The sequence below is a fragment of the Trachemys scripta genome, chromosome 6 (genome assembly GCF_013100865.1).
Source record: "Trachemys scripta elegans isolate TJP31775 chromosome 6, CAS_Tse_1.0, whole genome shotgun sequence".
NCBI classification, from domain to species: Eukaryota; Metazoa; Chordata; order Testudines; family Emydidae; genus Trachemys; species Trachemys scripta.
In genome coordinates this window covers 23,397,164-23,413,999 of record NC_048303.1, presented here as the reverse complement: position 1 = coordinate 23,413,999, position 16,836 = coordinate 23,397,164, and the positions used below count along the sequence as shown (strand labels likewise).

The 16,836-nt window shown below is 40.6% G+C and overlaps 1 protein-coding gene across 3 annotated transcripts in view; it reads left to right on the top strand.

The window, feature by feature from the left end:
- CPLANE1 (ciliogenesis and planar polarity effector 1) overlaps nucleotides 1-16,836 on the top strand; it is a 171,251-nt gene that overhangs the window by 90,801 nt on the left and 63,614 nt on the right. For all 3 annotated transcript variants that reach the window (XM_034773138.1, XM_034773139.1, XM_034773137.1), the window contains 8 exons: nucleotides 2,575-2,738; nucleotides 4,008-4,156; nucleotides 4,288-4,370; nucleotides 7,120-7,202; nucleotides 13,983-14,051; nucleotides 14,632-14,761; nucleotides 15,431-15,727; nucleotides 15,918-16,694. In XM_034773138.1, the coding sequence (XP_034629029.1) occupies nucleotides 2,575-2,738; nucleotides 4,008-4,156; nucleotides 4,288-4,370; nucleotides 7,120-7,202; nucleotides 13,983-14,051; nucleotides 14,632-14,761; nucleotides 15,431-15,727; nucleotides 15,918-16,694 (1,752 nt within the window). The remainder of the gene's footprint in view (nucleotides 1-2,574; nucleotides 2,739-4,007; nucleotides 4,157-4,287; nucleotides 4,371-7,119; nucleotides 7,203-13,982; nucleotides 14,052-14,631; nucleotides 14,762-15,430; nucleotides 15,728-15,917; nucleotides 16,695-16,836) is intronic.

Below are 16,836 nucleotides of genomic sequence, written 5' to 3'. Positions count from 1 at the left end.
TGGTTATGTTGTTTGAAGAAATGTATAATGTTTTCTTCCTGAAAGGTTTTTAAGGTCTGGCTTGACAAAGCACTGGCTGGGATGATTTAATTGGGGATTGATCCTGCTTTGAGCAGGAGGTTGGACTAGATGATCTCCTGAGGTCCCTTCCAACCCTGATATTCTATGATTCTATGATAATAAGTTTGAAAAGAGTACAGCAGAGAGCAACTAGGTGGATAATCAAGGGAAAAGGCCCATATGAGGTTTATTTAGCTTTGAAAGAGATGATTAAGATTTTACATATTTAAACTATCTAAGTGCTATTATAAAGTTAATTTTGAATTTCTCCATGATGTTACTGGATAGGTCAGAACCAGACATTCTAGGTTTAAAATAAAAGGAAATATATATATATATATATATATATAAGAATAATTTGATATACAGTAACTCCTCGCTTAATGTTGTAGTTATCTTCCTGAAAAATGCGACTTTAAGCGAAACGATGTTAAGCAAATCCAATTTCCCCACAAGAATTAATGTAAATGGTGGGGTTTTAGCTTCCAGGGAAACTTTTTTCACCAGACAAAAGTCTCTCTCTCTCTCTCGCTCGCGCTGTGAGTGTGTGTGTGTGTGTGTGTGTGTGTGTGTGTATATATATATATATATATACACACACACACACACACACTCTCACTCTTTCTCTCTCAGTTTTAAACAAACAATTTAATACTGGTACACAGCGATGATGATTGTGAAGCTTGGTTGAGGTGGTGAAGTCAGAGGGTGGGGTATTTCCCAGGGAATGCCTTACTGCTAAATGATGAACTAGCAAGCGGCTGAGCCCTCAAGGGTTAACCCATTGTTGTTAATGTAGCCTCACATTCTACAAGGCAGCACGAATGACGGGAAGGGAGACAGCATGGAAGACAGAGACAGACACTCACACCATGTGTAAGAGAGAGAGATGCGCATTGCCCCTTTAAGTATGCTGACCTCACTCTAAGTACACTGCCTTTTTAAGTAGATCAGCAAGTTGAGACAGCAGCTGCTGCCGGCAAGCTCCCTCTGTCCTGAGCCCTGTCGTGTGTCTCCCCTCCCTGCCCCCCCCGATCTATGGAGATGGGGTAAGTGCGGGGGAGGGGGACACCCTGACATTAACACTCCCCCCCCCCCACACACACACAGCAAGCAGGAGGCTCCTGGGAGCAGCTCCAAGGCGGAGGGCAGGAGCAGTACATGCAGGGCCGGCTCCAGGCACCAGCTTGTCAAGCAGGTGCTTGGGGCGGCCACTCCAGAGAGGGGCGGCACGTCCGGCAATTCGGCGGCAATTCGGTGGACGGTCCCTCACTCCGGCTCGGAGCGAACGACATCCCGCCGAATTGCCGCCGCAGATCGCGATTGCGGCTTTTTTTTTTTTTTTTGGCTGCTTGGGGCAGCCAAAACCCTGGAGCTGGCCCTGAGTACATGGCAGTGGGGGAGGGACAGCTGAACTGCTGGCAATTGATAGCCTGCTGGGCGGCTGCCGCACAGGGAACTTAGGGGAATGGGGAGCTGATGGGGGGCTGCTGGTCCATCCTGGTTCCAAGCCCCCACCAGCTAGCTCCAACAGGCTGCTCTTCCTGCAAGCAGTGGACAAAGCAGGCGGCTACCAAACAAAGTTATAAGGGAGCATTGCACAACTTTAAACGAGCATGTTCTCTAATTGATCAGCAACGTAACAACGTTAACCGGGACGACTTTAAGTGAGGAGTTACTGTAATTATAAATGGTAAATAGGTATAGTGAATTCTTGTTCCCAAATTCTTTCATAGTTTGAATCAAGTATGAACATTTTTAAGCAAAGTTGAATGTCTGTGGAATTTAACAAATAACTAGATTAAGGATGTATTAGTCATTTTTGAAGTTAGGAGTAACAAATCCAAAATGTGATTCAATCAGGGTTTTTTTTTTCTTTTTGTTTAGCATTCTTTCCCCTTCTAGATAAAGTAGATTGTTTTATTTGCGTCATCTCTTCTCCTCTAACACAAATGGTGTATAATGCACAGATGACTAAAGTATCACCAAAATGTTCCAGACACCAAAATGTTTCTGAATGCTTGTGGTTATACACAATGTTGGAGCTGTTTTTTCTACTTCTGACATTATTTCCAGTAATAACTAACAGTTTGAATTAAGCACAAGATTTTATTGCTGATGCACAAAACCAAATGTATTTTTTCTGCCCATTCAGGTGCATGTAGTATGAAACAGTTTTTAATTATTACATAGTATTAATGATAGTGACTATATAATAACTATAGTGACCATATACTGACTATTTACTGGTCACAGGTTACTCCTGTTTTGCACAGGAGTCCTTGCCTCATTCAGTGCTCAGGTTGGATGGGAAAGGAGGCAAAACTCAGATGGCAGAGGCAACCATAAATCTGGCATTTTTTTTTAACTGTATGAAATCTGTAATAACTTCAGCCTGTAAAATTACATCTGGAGAAAAGGATGTGTAGTTAAGCAAAAATGCAACATATGAAGTAGGTGGTGTTTTTAACTAGAAAGACTTTTGAATGTGTGTTTTGGGTTTTGTTTTATTAGAGTCCAGATTATCAGTACCTAATGAACTCTGCATCCCTACCAGAAACTAGACCCAAGATACAGAAAGAAAGCAGTATGGATACAGGCCGTTCTCCAGCAACAGAAATGCCACATGCTGTCCAGGATGTAAATGCTTACGATGAACTTTGTGAAAATGTTTTAGGGTAATATTTTAATTAGAACACTCAAGTTGATGTAATTGCTCAGCTAAGCAGGAAACATTGGCATACTACATATAAATCGTATCTTCTTGATTTACAGCCAAATTCTGCTTTCATATATATATTCAAAGTTGTTTAAGGCAATTGGAGTTATAGGTAGGTTGCAAGGGAGTGTAGTGGGAGCAGAATTTGATCCTTATTTGTTAATTATAGTCTTTACTCAGCAAAGATTTCTGTGCATATATATATAAATAATTCCACTGAAGCATAACTGAACTTGTTCTTTTCTATATTATGCTAATATGTATCAGTTTTGTAACCAGATCCATTGTGCAGTTTACACATTCCTTTTTGTTATTTATATCTATTCTTTGTGTTGATGTACTTCTGTCTGGACATATTCCATATGACAGGCTATACCATATAATTAATTTTGAGGAAGCTCAAAACTACATCGAAAAATATAAAGTACAATGAATATTCCTAATTTTTTGTTTATAAAAAAATCCAAACAACAAAAATATTAGACTTGAACATTGTTTGCATCAGGGCAGGAATTTAAATTTGACCACTTTTGGAGGGGCACATTAAAAACATAGGAGGAAATACAGGACACCCTCACTATAACAAGCCCCTGGGGATTGGCGGGGGCACAGAGCTCCTCTGGGACTAGAGGAGTTCTGTGCCCCTGTCCCAAGTCTGTGGCCCCGGGGCCGAAGGAGCTGTTAGCTCTCGCCGTGGCTCTGGGCCCGGAGGAGCTCTGTTATCCTGCTGATTATTGGGTTGGCCCATGCCCATGCTTCCCCTCTCCTCCTCCCTCCCTCCCCCTCCCGCCGTGCACGCCCTTGGTTTGCATGACTGTAGCCAAGGTTGTCTTGCAGTTTTGTTATAAACCTTGATTTTCAGAGCTTTAGAACTTGACTGTGTAAATATACACTAATCTGGAATTTGGCATTTATGATCACAGCAAAACTGCATACTTTTAGTACATTATAAAAAGATTAGTTCATGTAAAAATCTTACCAATGTATAGGAAATGTCAGATATTTTTAATCATTTGTGTGCACTTCAATGTAGAAACTCAAATATAGAAAAAAATGGATGAGACTTACTGGTCAAACTAACAAAACACCCAATAGTTATAGGTAAAATAAGCACAACTTATTAAATAATGAATGCATACAGCATATAGCCTCCCTATATACTTATATGTCATACATAAATGCATTATTCATTATTTTTTATAATTTGATCCGTTGTACTACTTTACAGAATACCTACAAAAACAAAACATTCTGAAAAGAATGAAATGAATGAGAGTCATTCTGTAACTCACAGTACAGAGGAAGGAGTAATAGGTTTTGATGAAGAAGTGGGAGCATTCCTGCAGGAGGAAGTAGATGCAACTTCAGAAAATGAAGGTTTGCTCCTTTAGCAAAAATCTTCTATTTTGTATACCATATCCCTTTATCTTCATAAAGTTGTCAACCAAGTAGTTTATTGATTGCATGCACTTTATTTTCTTTATGAATTACATCTCTTTATTTCATAGAGCTCTTTGAAGAACCATTTGGAGTTCCAAAAAGCCCCAGTATTTCTGTCAGCATTAAACCTGTACAACAACAAAAAGAGGAGGCAAGTTACTCTCTCAGATGAATGAAACAATTACTTTTAAATATTATATTCAAAATGCATAATTCCTTGTTCTATATAATGGGTGGAGGCTTAAAGCACTCAGTGTTTGCCAAACTGCTCCCATTTAAGTCAATGGTACAATGCCCATTGATTTTTAACAATAGTAAAGTTAGGCCAACACTGTGCACTTTTGAAAATCTTACCCAATGTTTATAAAAAGAACTACAGGGGGGGATTCTAGTTTAACATGCTGCTCGTAAAAATAGACAGTATTCAGTACATTTAGCTCTTTGTGACTAACAGTAATCTAGTATTTCTCTTCATTATAATGCAAAGTAATGCACATTGGAAAACATAAACCCAACTACACATACAAAATTATGGGGTCTAAAGTAGCTGTTACCACTCAAGAAAGAGATCCTAGAGTCATCATGGTAGTTCTCTGAAAACATCTGCTCAAGTGCAGTGACAGTCAAAAAAGCTGACAATATTAGGAATCATTAGGAAAGGGATAAATAATAAAACAGAAAATATAATGCCACTGTAAATCCATGGTATGCCCATACTTTAAATACTGCGTACAGTTCTGATGGTCCCATCTCAAAAAAGATGAATTGGAAAAAAGTATAAAGAGAGGCAACAAAAATGATTAGGGGTATGGAATAGCTTCCTTATGAGAAGAGATTTAAAAAATTGGGACTATTCATTTTAGAAGAGAGATGACTAAAGGGGACTATGGTAGAGGCCTATAAAATCATGACTGGTGTGGAGAAAGTGAATAAGGAAGTGTTATTTACCCCTCCATATAACACGAGAACCAGGCGTCACCCAATGAAATCAATAGGCAGCAGGTTTAAAACAAACATAAAGAACTACTACTTCTGTCAATGCACAATCACCTCAAACTTGTTTCCAGGAGATGTTGTGAAAGCCAAAGGTGTAAGTGGGTTCAAAAAAGAATTGGCTAAATTCATGGAGGATATGTCCATCAATGGCTATTAGTCAGGATGGCTAGGGACACAATCCCATGCTCTGAGTGTCCCTAAGCCTCTGACTGCCAGAAACTGGGACTGGACAACAGAGGATGGATTACTCAGTAATTTCCCTGTTCTTTTAATTCCCTCCGAAGCATCTGGCACCAGTCACTGTTGGAAGACAGATTACTGGGTTAGACGGACCATTGGTCTGATTCAGTATGACCATTCTTACGTTCTTATAATACATGGTGCTGCCTTTTATGTAGCACAAGTGATTATATAATGACTCCAAATCAGTTTTATTTAGTTTACAAGTACACAGATATGTCTCTTACTTCCATTTTGAAAACTTAACTTGGAATCTGCAAATAAGCTCTATTTTTTTCTGGCTCATGTATCACCACCTAAGTTCACTGTAAGCTGCACAGCCGCACAGCAGCCTATTTCATGCCACGCAGGTTCTTAGGGACCCCGCCCCTCCCCCAGCCCCAAGCTAGCCCAGTCCCCAACCTGCTGTGGCTGGGGTGGCGCAGCTCTCCGCTGGCCCCAACTCTGCTGCAGCCTGGCTCTGCTGTGGCGGCCCGGCTCAAACCCAGCCACGGCTGGGGTGGCCAGGCCGGGTGTGGCTCCAGGCGCGGCCGGAGCAGCGCGACCCAGCCATAGGTGCAGCCCAGCCCAGTTGCAGGTGCACCCAGGGTGGCGCTGCGCGGACCCGGGCGCGGCTGGGGTGCTCCTCCCCTGGCCGAAACCAGCCCCGGCCTGGACCTGCTGGGTCCTATCCTGCAGCCCCAGCCCCAGAGCTGCTGCGGGGAGAGAGAGCTGGGGGGAAGTCCTCTCTTTTCTCACCGTAGCCCCAGAGCACCCTCCTGCACCCTAAACTCCTCATCCCTAGCTCCACCGCAGAGCCCGCACCCCCAGCCCTCATACCTCTGCACCCCAAATCTCTGCCCCAGCCCTGAGCCCCCTCCCACACTCCGAACTCATCGGCCCCACCCCCACCACATGAATTTTGTTATGTGCACCAATATGAAGGTGATGTGTCACATATCACCTCCATATTGGTGCACATAACAAAATTCATTCCACCCATGGGTGGGAAAAATTAGAGGGAACACTGATCACCACCAGTTTCAAAGATTCAGTACTAGGAAATTGGTCAAGAATTCTTTTGCTGATGTGTGAATCAGAATAGAATCTGGTTTATTTTCATATAACACTGTAAAACCAATGCAATGAACAGAATTAAAAAATATTAAAAATGTACTATTGTCCTCAATTCTGCAATGTGGCTTACTAGTGTTGGACTCTGGTGCAAAATCTTGAGCAAAATCCAGAAATAATTATTCATAGGGTTAGTCCTTTTAACTGGTAATCATTTTTTTTTGTTTTTTTGCTTGTTTGTAATTGTTCTGTTTCCATGTTACCAACTGGAGTAGTAATAGGTGGATGTCTGATTAGCAAGGTGATACTGATGCACAGGCCTGATTTTGTGGCAATCTAGTGAACTGAATTTTGAAAATGTTGAAAACTCATGATAGATATTATTAAATTTAGTTAAAGAAGTCATTAGGACACCTCCTTGCATTTTCTATAGTTCTATAGCTATGCAAAAACTAGGATGTTCTAATTATTAAAAAAAAAATCTGAATTTGACCACATGGATGATTAATCAGAAATGTGTCAAAAGTCTAGGATTTTCATAATAATCTATTTAGGCAGAAGTATGCTGAAGCAAATATATACATATTCATATCCATCTTTTTAAATTGCAGCATATCTCCACTCTAGATGTAGAATCTCCATGGGAAGAACCCATGATGGAAAAGTTAGAAGAAAAAAAAGCCAAACAAAATGGGTAAGAGAAACAGATATCATTAGCATTTCAAAAGAATTAGTTTATTACTACCTTTTTAAATTTATAAAGAGAGAGTGTATTTTCTTAATTAAAAAAAGATTTGTTCTTGTTCGTAACAACATACTTACAGTTTCAAGCTAAATTCCACCCCCTCCCCACCCTTCCATTTCTAGTGCATGCTAATGTATTATTGCAGGGTTGGCCATGAGTAGCAAGGTATCTACAACTGAATGCTTATTTTAAGAACAAAACAAATATGTTCTGCAGAATACAGCAGACTGTATTCTTTTGAAGAATACAGCCAACTCACTTTATTACATTATTTCAGGATTTTATTACATGATATTACATGACTGGAAAAAGGCTAATGTAGTGCCCATCTTTAAAAAAGGGAAGGAGGAGGATCCGGGGAACTACAGGCCAGTCAGCCTCACCTCAGTCCCTGGAAAAATCATGGAGGAGGTCCTCAAGGAAACAATTCTGAAACACTTAGAGGAGAGGATAGTGATCAGGAACAGTCAGCATGGATTCACCAAGGGGAAGTCATGCCTGACTAACCTAATTGCCTTCTATGATGGCTCTGTGGATGAGGTGTAAGCAGTGGATGTGTTATTCCTTGACTTTAGCAAAGCTTTTGATACGGTCTCCCACAGTATTCTTGCCGCCAAGTTAAAGAAGTATGGGCTGGATGAATGGACTGTAAGGTGGATAGAAAGCTGGCTAGTTCGTCAGGCTCAACGGGTAGTGATCAATGGCTCCATGTCTAGTTGGCAGCCGGTTTCAAGCGGAGTGCCCCAAGGGTCGGTCCTGGGGCCGGTTTTGTTCAGTACCTTCATTAATGATCTGGAGGATGGTGTGGACTGCACTCTCATCAAGTTTGCAGATGACACTAAACTAGGAGGCGTGGTAGATACACTAGAGGGTACGGATCGGATACAGAGGGACCTAGACAAATTAGAGGATTGGGCCAAAAAAAAACCTGATGAGGTTCAACAAGGACAAGTGCAGTGTCCTGCACTTAGGACGGAAGAATCCCATGCACTGCTACAGACTAGCTCGGTAGCAGTTCTGCAGAAAAGGACCTAGGGGTCACAGTGGATGAGAAGCTGGATATGAGTCAACAGTGTGCTCTTGTTGCCAAGAAGGCTAACGGCATTTTGGGCTGTATAAGTAGGGGCATTGCCAGCAGATCGAGGAATGTGATCGTTCCCCTTTATTCGACATTGGTGAGGCCTCATCTGAAATACTGTGTCCAGTTTTGGGCCCCACACTACAAGAAGGATGTGGAAAAATTGGAAAGAGTCCAGCGGAGGGCAACAAAAATGATTAGGGGTCTGGAGCACATGACTTATGAGGAGAGGCTGAAGGAACTGGGATTGTTTAGTCTCCAGAAGAGAAGAATGAGGGGGGATTTGATAGCAGCCTTCAACTCCCTGAAGGGGGGTTCCAAAGAGGATGGAGCTCGGCTGTTCTCAGTGGTGGCAGATGACAGAACAAGGAGCAATGGTCTCAAGTTGCAGCGGGGGAGGTCCAGGTTGGATATTGGGAAACACTATTTCACTAGGAGGGTGGTGAAGCACTGGAATGCGTTACCTAGGGAGGTGGTGGAGTCTCCTTCCTTGGAGGTTTTTAAGGCCCGGCTTGATAAAGCCCTGGCTGGGATGATTTAGTTGGGAATTGGTCCTGCTTTGAGCAGGTGGTTGGACTAGATGACCTCCTGAGGTCCCTTCCAACCCTGATATTCTATGATCTATGATTTATGATTTTTACAGAGAACTCCCATTTGCTTATATTAATTTAAAACATTTTAAAAGTGTTGAAGCATTTGTCTTTTCAATGAAAAAGCATATAAAGAGTTACAAGAACTGTGCATAGACCATCTCTTCCCTGAGTGTCTCTCATGGTCTTATGTTTGAATTGATAACTTATGTGGCTTATTTGTCTGATTTAATTGTGAGTTTCTCAAAGAAAGACATTTGTATTTTTCTGCATGTTTTTTTAAATGCTGTGTTCACTGTCTGGAATCTGGGTCCCAAACTGCTGCTCTGATATTTTTCTGGATGACTGGAGGAGAGCAGCTCAGCTCCTTTCAAACTGGCAAACTTGTACCAGTCACTACCTCCAATCTGTTTCCCTGTTTGAGACTACTTGCTTTATCATTAATTATTATAAAATCTTCACCTCTGAATTTGAAGAAATCCGGACAATGTCTTACCAGTTATGATGGCATGTGAACTGAATCAAACTAGCTAGGGACATAAAGGGTAACAAGAAAACATTCTACAAATACATTAGAAGCAAGAGGAAGACCAAGGACAGAGTAGGCCCATTATTCAATGAGGGGGGAAAGACAATAACAGAAAATGTGAAAATGGCAGAGGTGCTTAATGACTTTTTTTGTTTTGGTTTTCACCAAGAAGGTTGGTGGCGATTGGACGTCTAACATAGTGAATGCCAATGAAAATGAGGTAGGATCAGAGTCTAAAATAGGGAAAGAACAAGTCAAAAATTACTTAGACAAGTTAGATGTCTTCAAATCACCAGGGCCTGGTTAAATGCATTCTAGAATACTCAAGGAGCTGATGGAGGAGATAACTGAGCTATTAGCAATTATCTTTGAAAAGTCATGGCAGATGGGAGACATTCCAGAAGACTGGAAAAGGGCAAATATAGTTCCCATCTATAAAAAGAGAAATAAGGACAACCCGGGGAATTACAGACCAGTCGGCTTAACTTCTGTACCCTGAAAGATAACAGAGCAAATAATTAAGAGATCAATTTGCAAACACCTAAAAGATAATGAGGTGATAAGTAACAGTCAGCATGGACTTGTCAAGAACAAATCATGTCAAACCAACCTGATAGCTTTCTTTGACAGGGTAACAAGCCTTGTGGATATGGGGGAAACGGTAGATGTGGTAAATCTTGACTTTAGTAAGGCTTTTGATACTGTCTCGCATGACCTTCTCATAAACAAACTGGGGAAATACAACCTAGATGGAGCTACTATAAGGTGGGTGCATAACTGGCTGGAAAATCATTCCCAGAGAGTAGTTATCAGTGGTTCACAGTCATGCTGGAAGGGCATAATGAGTGGGGTCCTGCAGGGATTGGGTCTGGGTCTGGTTCTGTTCAATATCTTCATCAATCATAGAATCATAGAAGATTAGGGTTGGAAGAGACCTCAGGAGGTCATCTAGTCCAACCCCCTGCTCAAAGCAAGACCAACACCAACTAAATCATCCCAGCCAGGGCTTTGTCAAGCTGGGCCTAAAAACCTCCAAGGATGGAGATTTCACCATCTCTCTAGGTAACCCATTCCAGTGCTTCACCACCCTCCTAGTGAAATAGTGTTTCCTAATATCCAGCCTAGACCTCCCCCACTGCAACTTGAGACCATTGCTCCTTATTCGGTCATCTGCCACCATTGAGAACAGCTGAGTTCCATCCTCTTTGGAATCCCCCTTCCTGTAGAAACCTCATCAGATTTCTTTTGGCCCTATTCTCCAATTTGTCTAGGTCACTCTGGACCCTGTCCCTACCCTCCAGCATATCTACCTTTCCCCCCGGTTTAGTATCATCTGCGAACTTGCTGGGGGTGCAATCCATCCCATCATCCAGATCATTAATAAAGATGTTGATCAAAACCGACCCCTGGGTACTCCGCTTGATTCCGGCTGCCAACTAGACATTGAGCTGTTGATCGCTACCCATTGAGTCCAACAATTTAGCCAGCTTTCTATCCACTGTATAGTCCATTCATCCAATTCATACTTTTTTAACTTGCTGTGAAGAATACTGTGGGAGACCGTATCAAAAGCTTTGCTAAAGTCAAGATATATCATGTCCACTGCTTTCCCCATATCCACAGAGCCAGTTATCTCATCATAAAAGGCAATCAGGTTGGTCAGGCATGATTTGCCCTTGGTAATTCCATGTTGATTGTTCCTGATCACCTTCCTCTCCTCCAAGTGCTTCAAAATGGTTTCCTTGAGGACTTGCTCCATGATTTTTCCAGGGACTGAGGTGAGGCTGACTGGTCTGTAGTTCCTCAGGTTCTCCTTCTTCCCTTTTTAAAATATGGGCACTATATTTGCCTTTTTCCAATCATCCGGGACCTTCCCCCAAGCGCCACGAGTTTTCGAAGATAATGGCCAATGGCTCTGCAATAACATCAGCCAATTACCGCAGCACCCTTGGATGCATTAAATCTGTACCCATGGACTTGTGCATGTCCAGCTTTTCCAAATAGTCCTTAACCTGTTCTTTCACCATTGAGGCCTGCTCACCTCCTCCCCATACTGTGTTGCCCAGGACAGCAGTGTGGGAGCTGACCTGGTCTGTGAAGACCGAGGCAAAAAAAAGCATTGAGTACTTCAGCTTTTTCCACATCATCTGTCACTAGGTTGCCTCCCCCATTCATTAAGGGCCCCACAGTTTCCCTGACCCTTTGCTAACAAACCTGTAGAAACCCTTCTTGTTACCCTTCACATCCCTTGCTTGCTGCAACTCCAGTTGTGTTTTGGCCTTCCTGATTACACCCCTGCATGCTTGAGAAATATTTTTATACTCCTCCCTAGTCATCGATCCAAGTTTCCACTTCTTGTAAGCTTCCTTTTTGTGTTTAAGATCACAGAAGATTTCACTGTTAAGCCAAGCTGGTCGCCTGCCATATTTGCTATTCTTTCTGTACAATGGGATTTATTCCTGCGCCCTCAATAAGGCTTCTTTAAAATAAGCCAGCTTTCCTGGACTTCTTTCCGCCTCATATTAGCCTCCTTAAGGTATCGTATCAGTTCCCTTAGGGAGTCAGTCTGCTTTTTGAAGTCCAGGGTCCATATTTTGCTACTCTCCTTTCTCCTTTTGTGAGGATCCTGAACTCAACCACTTCTACTTCCCCTACCAATTATTCCCTGTTTGTGTGCAGCAGGTCTAGAGGAGAACAGCCCCTGGTTGATTCCTCCAGTTGTTGCACCAGGAAGTTGTTCCCAACACTCTCCAAAAACTTTCTGGATTGTCTGTGCACTGCTGTATTGCTCTCCCAGCAGATGTCAGGGTGATTGAAGTCCCCCATTAGAACCAGGGCCTGTGTTCTGGAAACTTCAGTTAATTGTCTGAAGAAAGCCTCATCTACCTCATCCTCCTGGTCCATAGCAGATGCCCACCACGACATCACCCTTGTTGCTGTCTCTTCTAAACTTAACCCAAAGACTCTCAACAGGCTTTTCTCCAGTTTGATATTGGAGCTCTGAGCAGTATACCGCTCTCTTACTTCAATGATTTAGATAATGGCATAGAGAGTAAACTTATAAAGTTTGTGGGTGATATCAAACTGGGAGGGATTGCAAGTGCTTTGGAGGATAGAATAGGATTAAAATTCAAAATGATCTGGACAAACTGGAGAAATGGTCTGAAGTAAATAGGATGAAATTCAATAAGGCAAATGCAAAATACTCCACTTAGGAAGGAAAAATCAGTTGCACACACATAAAATGGGAAATGACTGCCTAGGAAGGAGTACTGTGGAAAGGGATCTGGAGGTCATAGTGGATCACAAGCTAAATATGAGTCAACAGTGTCACACTGTTGCGCAAAAAAAAAAAGGGCAAACCTAATTCTGGGATGTATTAGCAGGAGTATTGTAAGCAAGACACGAGAAGTAATTTAATTCTTCCGCTCTCGGTGCTGATTAGGCCTCAACTGGACTATTGTGTTCAGTTCTGGGTGCCGCATTTCAGGAAAGATGTGAACAAATTGGAGAAAAGGCCAGAGAAGAGCAACAAAAATGATTAAGGGTCTAGAAAACATGACCTGTGAGGGAAGGTTGAAAAAATTGGGTTTGTTTAGTCTGGAAAAGAGAAGACAAGAGGGGACATAACAGTTTTCAAGTACATAAAAGGTTGTTACAAGGAGGAGGAATTGTTCTTCTTAACTTCTGAGGATAGGACAAGAAGCAATGGGCTTAAATTGCAGCAAGCGAGGTTTAGGTTGGGCATTAGGAAAAACATCCTAACTGTTAGGGTGGTTAAGCACTGGAATAAATTTCCTAGGGAGGTTGTGGAATCTCCATCATTGGGGATTTTTAAGAGCAGGTTGGACAAACACCTGTCAGGGATGGTACAGATAATACTTAGTCCTGCCTTGAGTGCAGGGGACTCCATGTATGCAGGTACTAGATGACCTCTTGAATTCCCTTCCAGTTCTATGATTCTATGTAATTATATTATAATAATAATATTAGGATTATGCATATAGATAAAATGTCCTCAGTATGAATACAGTTTGTTGTAGTCTGTAAAAACTACATAGCTTTATAAAGTCTTCATTAGTATTTCATGACCATTTTAGGGTAGTATGGTTTTTCCTTTTTGTAAAATAGTGCATATAACTATCCTCAGGAGTTGCTGCATGACATTAACTTTTCCTTTTTGAAATGCACAGTTCAATCATGTTCACAGTGTCCCCTAAATGTGGGATTTTCCTTTTGTTTTGCCAAGTCAAATCAGTCCTCAGCCTTTCTGTTGCCTAGTTTTTGTGTGAATAATCAAAATCTATTCAACCATTTTGTTTGAGTCAGTTACTGATTGCTATGGAGACCAAGCATAAACAATCAACAATTATGTACTCAGCTGCAGTGTTCTACAGTGATAGAAGGTACTCAATTCAGTATGCCAGAATTTTACATACAAAATCTTTCAAAAATGTTCTATACCTTAAAAAAAAACATAATAAAAGGTTGAAACATTTATAATAAACTTATCTTTTTGTCTTTCTTTACAGTATGACTGAGGCTGTTTCCAGCACCATTCCTCATTCATTCTGTTTAGAAATGAATGCAGATGCTCCTAGGTAAGAGAAACTGTAATGCATTATGTAGTAAATTATGGATTATTACTATTAAATCTGCAGTCTTAATATTAAGTTCAGTATTCCTTTGCAGTAAATGTATAATGTTTTCATTTACTGTACATTGTGGTATAAGACCTACAGTCACACCACTTTGTGCTGCGATCCTGTGAGATCACAGAAACTAAGCAGGTCTGGCCAGATATCTGCTACCCATTAGAGAGGGGAAAAAATGATTCTAATTTTTAAAAATGTATTTTTACTTTTTTCCCCTAGAAAATTGTTTTTGTTTAAAAAAATAAAATAAAAATAAAAATCTCCAGAGGGGGTGAGTGGACACTGAAAACCTAAAACAAAGGATCTCTTATTTTTGCTAATGGGTATCATTTTTCATTTAGCATTTTAACTTACCAGTTGTAAAGTTGATACATTTACTTCACTCAGATCGTCATCATCAGGTTCAGTGTTCAGAATCTATATCTTTTGGAAAGTGTGTAAAATTATTATTTTTATTCCCAATACTTCAAGTAATAATAGAAAGTTGTGTATGCGATGATCAATCTTCTTTCACTGGTGTATCAAGTGTTCCCTATAATGGTCCGGTGTGTTCAAAGAAGCAAGTGGTCCAGGAAGGAGAGCAGATATCAGAGCCATTGAACGTTTCAGAAGCTGTCAGACAGATGCTCCAAGATGAAATGTTTAAATTAGTTCAGGTAAGAATAATCTCATTATTAAAAATAATCAAACACAGATTAAACTGTTCAGTTTTAAGAAACAAGCAATATGAAAAATGATTGCTTTCGATGCTTTTATGCAAATGTCTGGGTTAAAGGTAACTAAAGGTAGAAACTAATTATTTTAGGCATAATTCGTATCCTTTTGACTTCTTAATCTGAAGGTTTGTGAATTTGAGGAGCAGTACAGTTTGAACAATTGTATTTTTAGGAGGACTAACTGTTAACATTCTCTTAATGTCTTTTATCCATATAAATTAGGAGAGATTATGAACCAACAGTAACTGTATAGTTAAAATGGTGATGAGTTAATGCTGGTACATTTGAAACTATTCCATCCTGGTATTACTCAGGTTTAGATTTCTTTGTTTTGAAATAAAGGAATGCAAAGGACTATACGTTGTTGTAGCATAACTTTATTATTCCACATAGCTTATTGTATCATGAAAGAAATATCGATCTAGTGCATAAGTATGCACTTGTCATGGAGACATTGGGATGTTATTTCTGTTGCTATCTATTTTAATAGGATAATCTGTAAATTTTAGGATAATTTTTAGATCTTTAAAAGGTTTTAACCAGGGATTTTGGCCAAGACCCATTTTAGCGACTTTTATAATGTTAGCTTTATTTTTGTTTATATTCTAGCTACAGCAAATCAACTTTCTGAACTTAATGCAAATGGTGGGGTCATCCTTTGCCAGCCTGCCAAATATGCAGCATCTTCTGCAGCAGTCTCAGTCTATTCAGTTGGGAGGAAGCCAGGCTTTACACACTGTAAGAGGCAGTGGGGCTGACACATCCCTTCCTATACAGTCTGCAGACATTTCTCCGGAGACTCAGTTGCCCACTAAAGAAAATGCTGGAAAGTCTAATAAAAAGAGCAGCTCTCATTCTCAGGAAAGAAATATCCTAAATGATCAAAGCAGCAAAGAAAGTATACATGTAGGTAAAACCAAGCATTACTTTTTAAGAAGAAGCATATCAGATGTTATTCCATTTGAAAAATTAGAGAACTTTCTTGTAGTAATTGCATTAGACAGAATTACCATGTAATAGAGACTACATCTAGTAACGATTTATTGCAATCTTATACATAGTTTAAAGTACTATTGTGTGTTCTTTTTTCATTTAGAATTATCCAGATGTGAATATTTCTTTAAGCCTATCAGAGAGCCAGTCCCATGGAACAGGATTTATTCCAGCATCTCAAGACTTGCTTCGTTCAGCTCCAGCCAAACCACTTCATCTGTTATCTCATTCCCTAGATATCCAGAAGACACCCAAACTTATCCCAGTTGCAAAAACCTTAAATTATGAAAATGGTTTTCCTTTGCTTAAACTTGAATCTGATCATTTAAAACCACTCAATTTATATCCATTAAAAGTTTCACAAGCTTTCATCGGGTCACTCCCCCAACCAAGAGTAGTTTGGGATCCATCTAATTCTTTACAGAACCCTCCACTGTCACGTATGCTAGGAGACAAAACTATTTCAACGACACACTTGAATTTGAATAAATATGATCCTGAAATGATAAGGCAAGTATATGAGGAAAAGAAGAGGTGGGCAGAAGCTGAAAGCAAGAGGCCTCCTAAACTACTTAATCTGGATCAGTATGAAGGAGAGCAAAATCTTGCACCTCTGCAGCACCTTTGTACAAATGTGAGTGCAGAGAAGCCACTGAGTGCTGAGAATGCTTCTTTCTATGGAACTTACCCGCATTCAACTGGAATTCCTTTACTGCACCTGCAGTTTGACCCAGCACCTAGATTTCCGCCAATTATAAGACCATCAGTCCCTGCTTCTTTAATACCTGTTAGACCTATAACTGAGGAGACCAACTCCAGAGACACATTACAGCACACAGGAATATCAATTCTTCCCACTAATTTACCTCCAAAAAACAAGGTAATGGATTTTAGGAATATATTTTTCTATGTTGCAATTAAATAAGCATATTTGCTGTTGCATAGCTTCAGTCCTCACTAATGGGATAATGCCCTCACCTGTGTAATTTGGAGGAGGTCCAGAGTTGTTGCTTGAGGCTCCA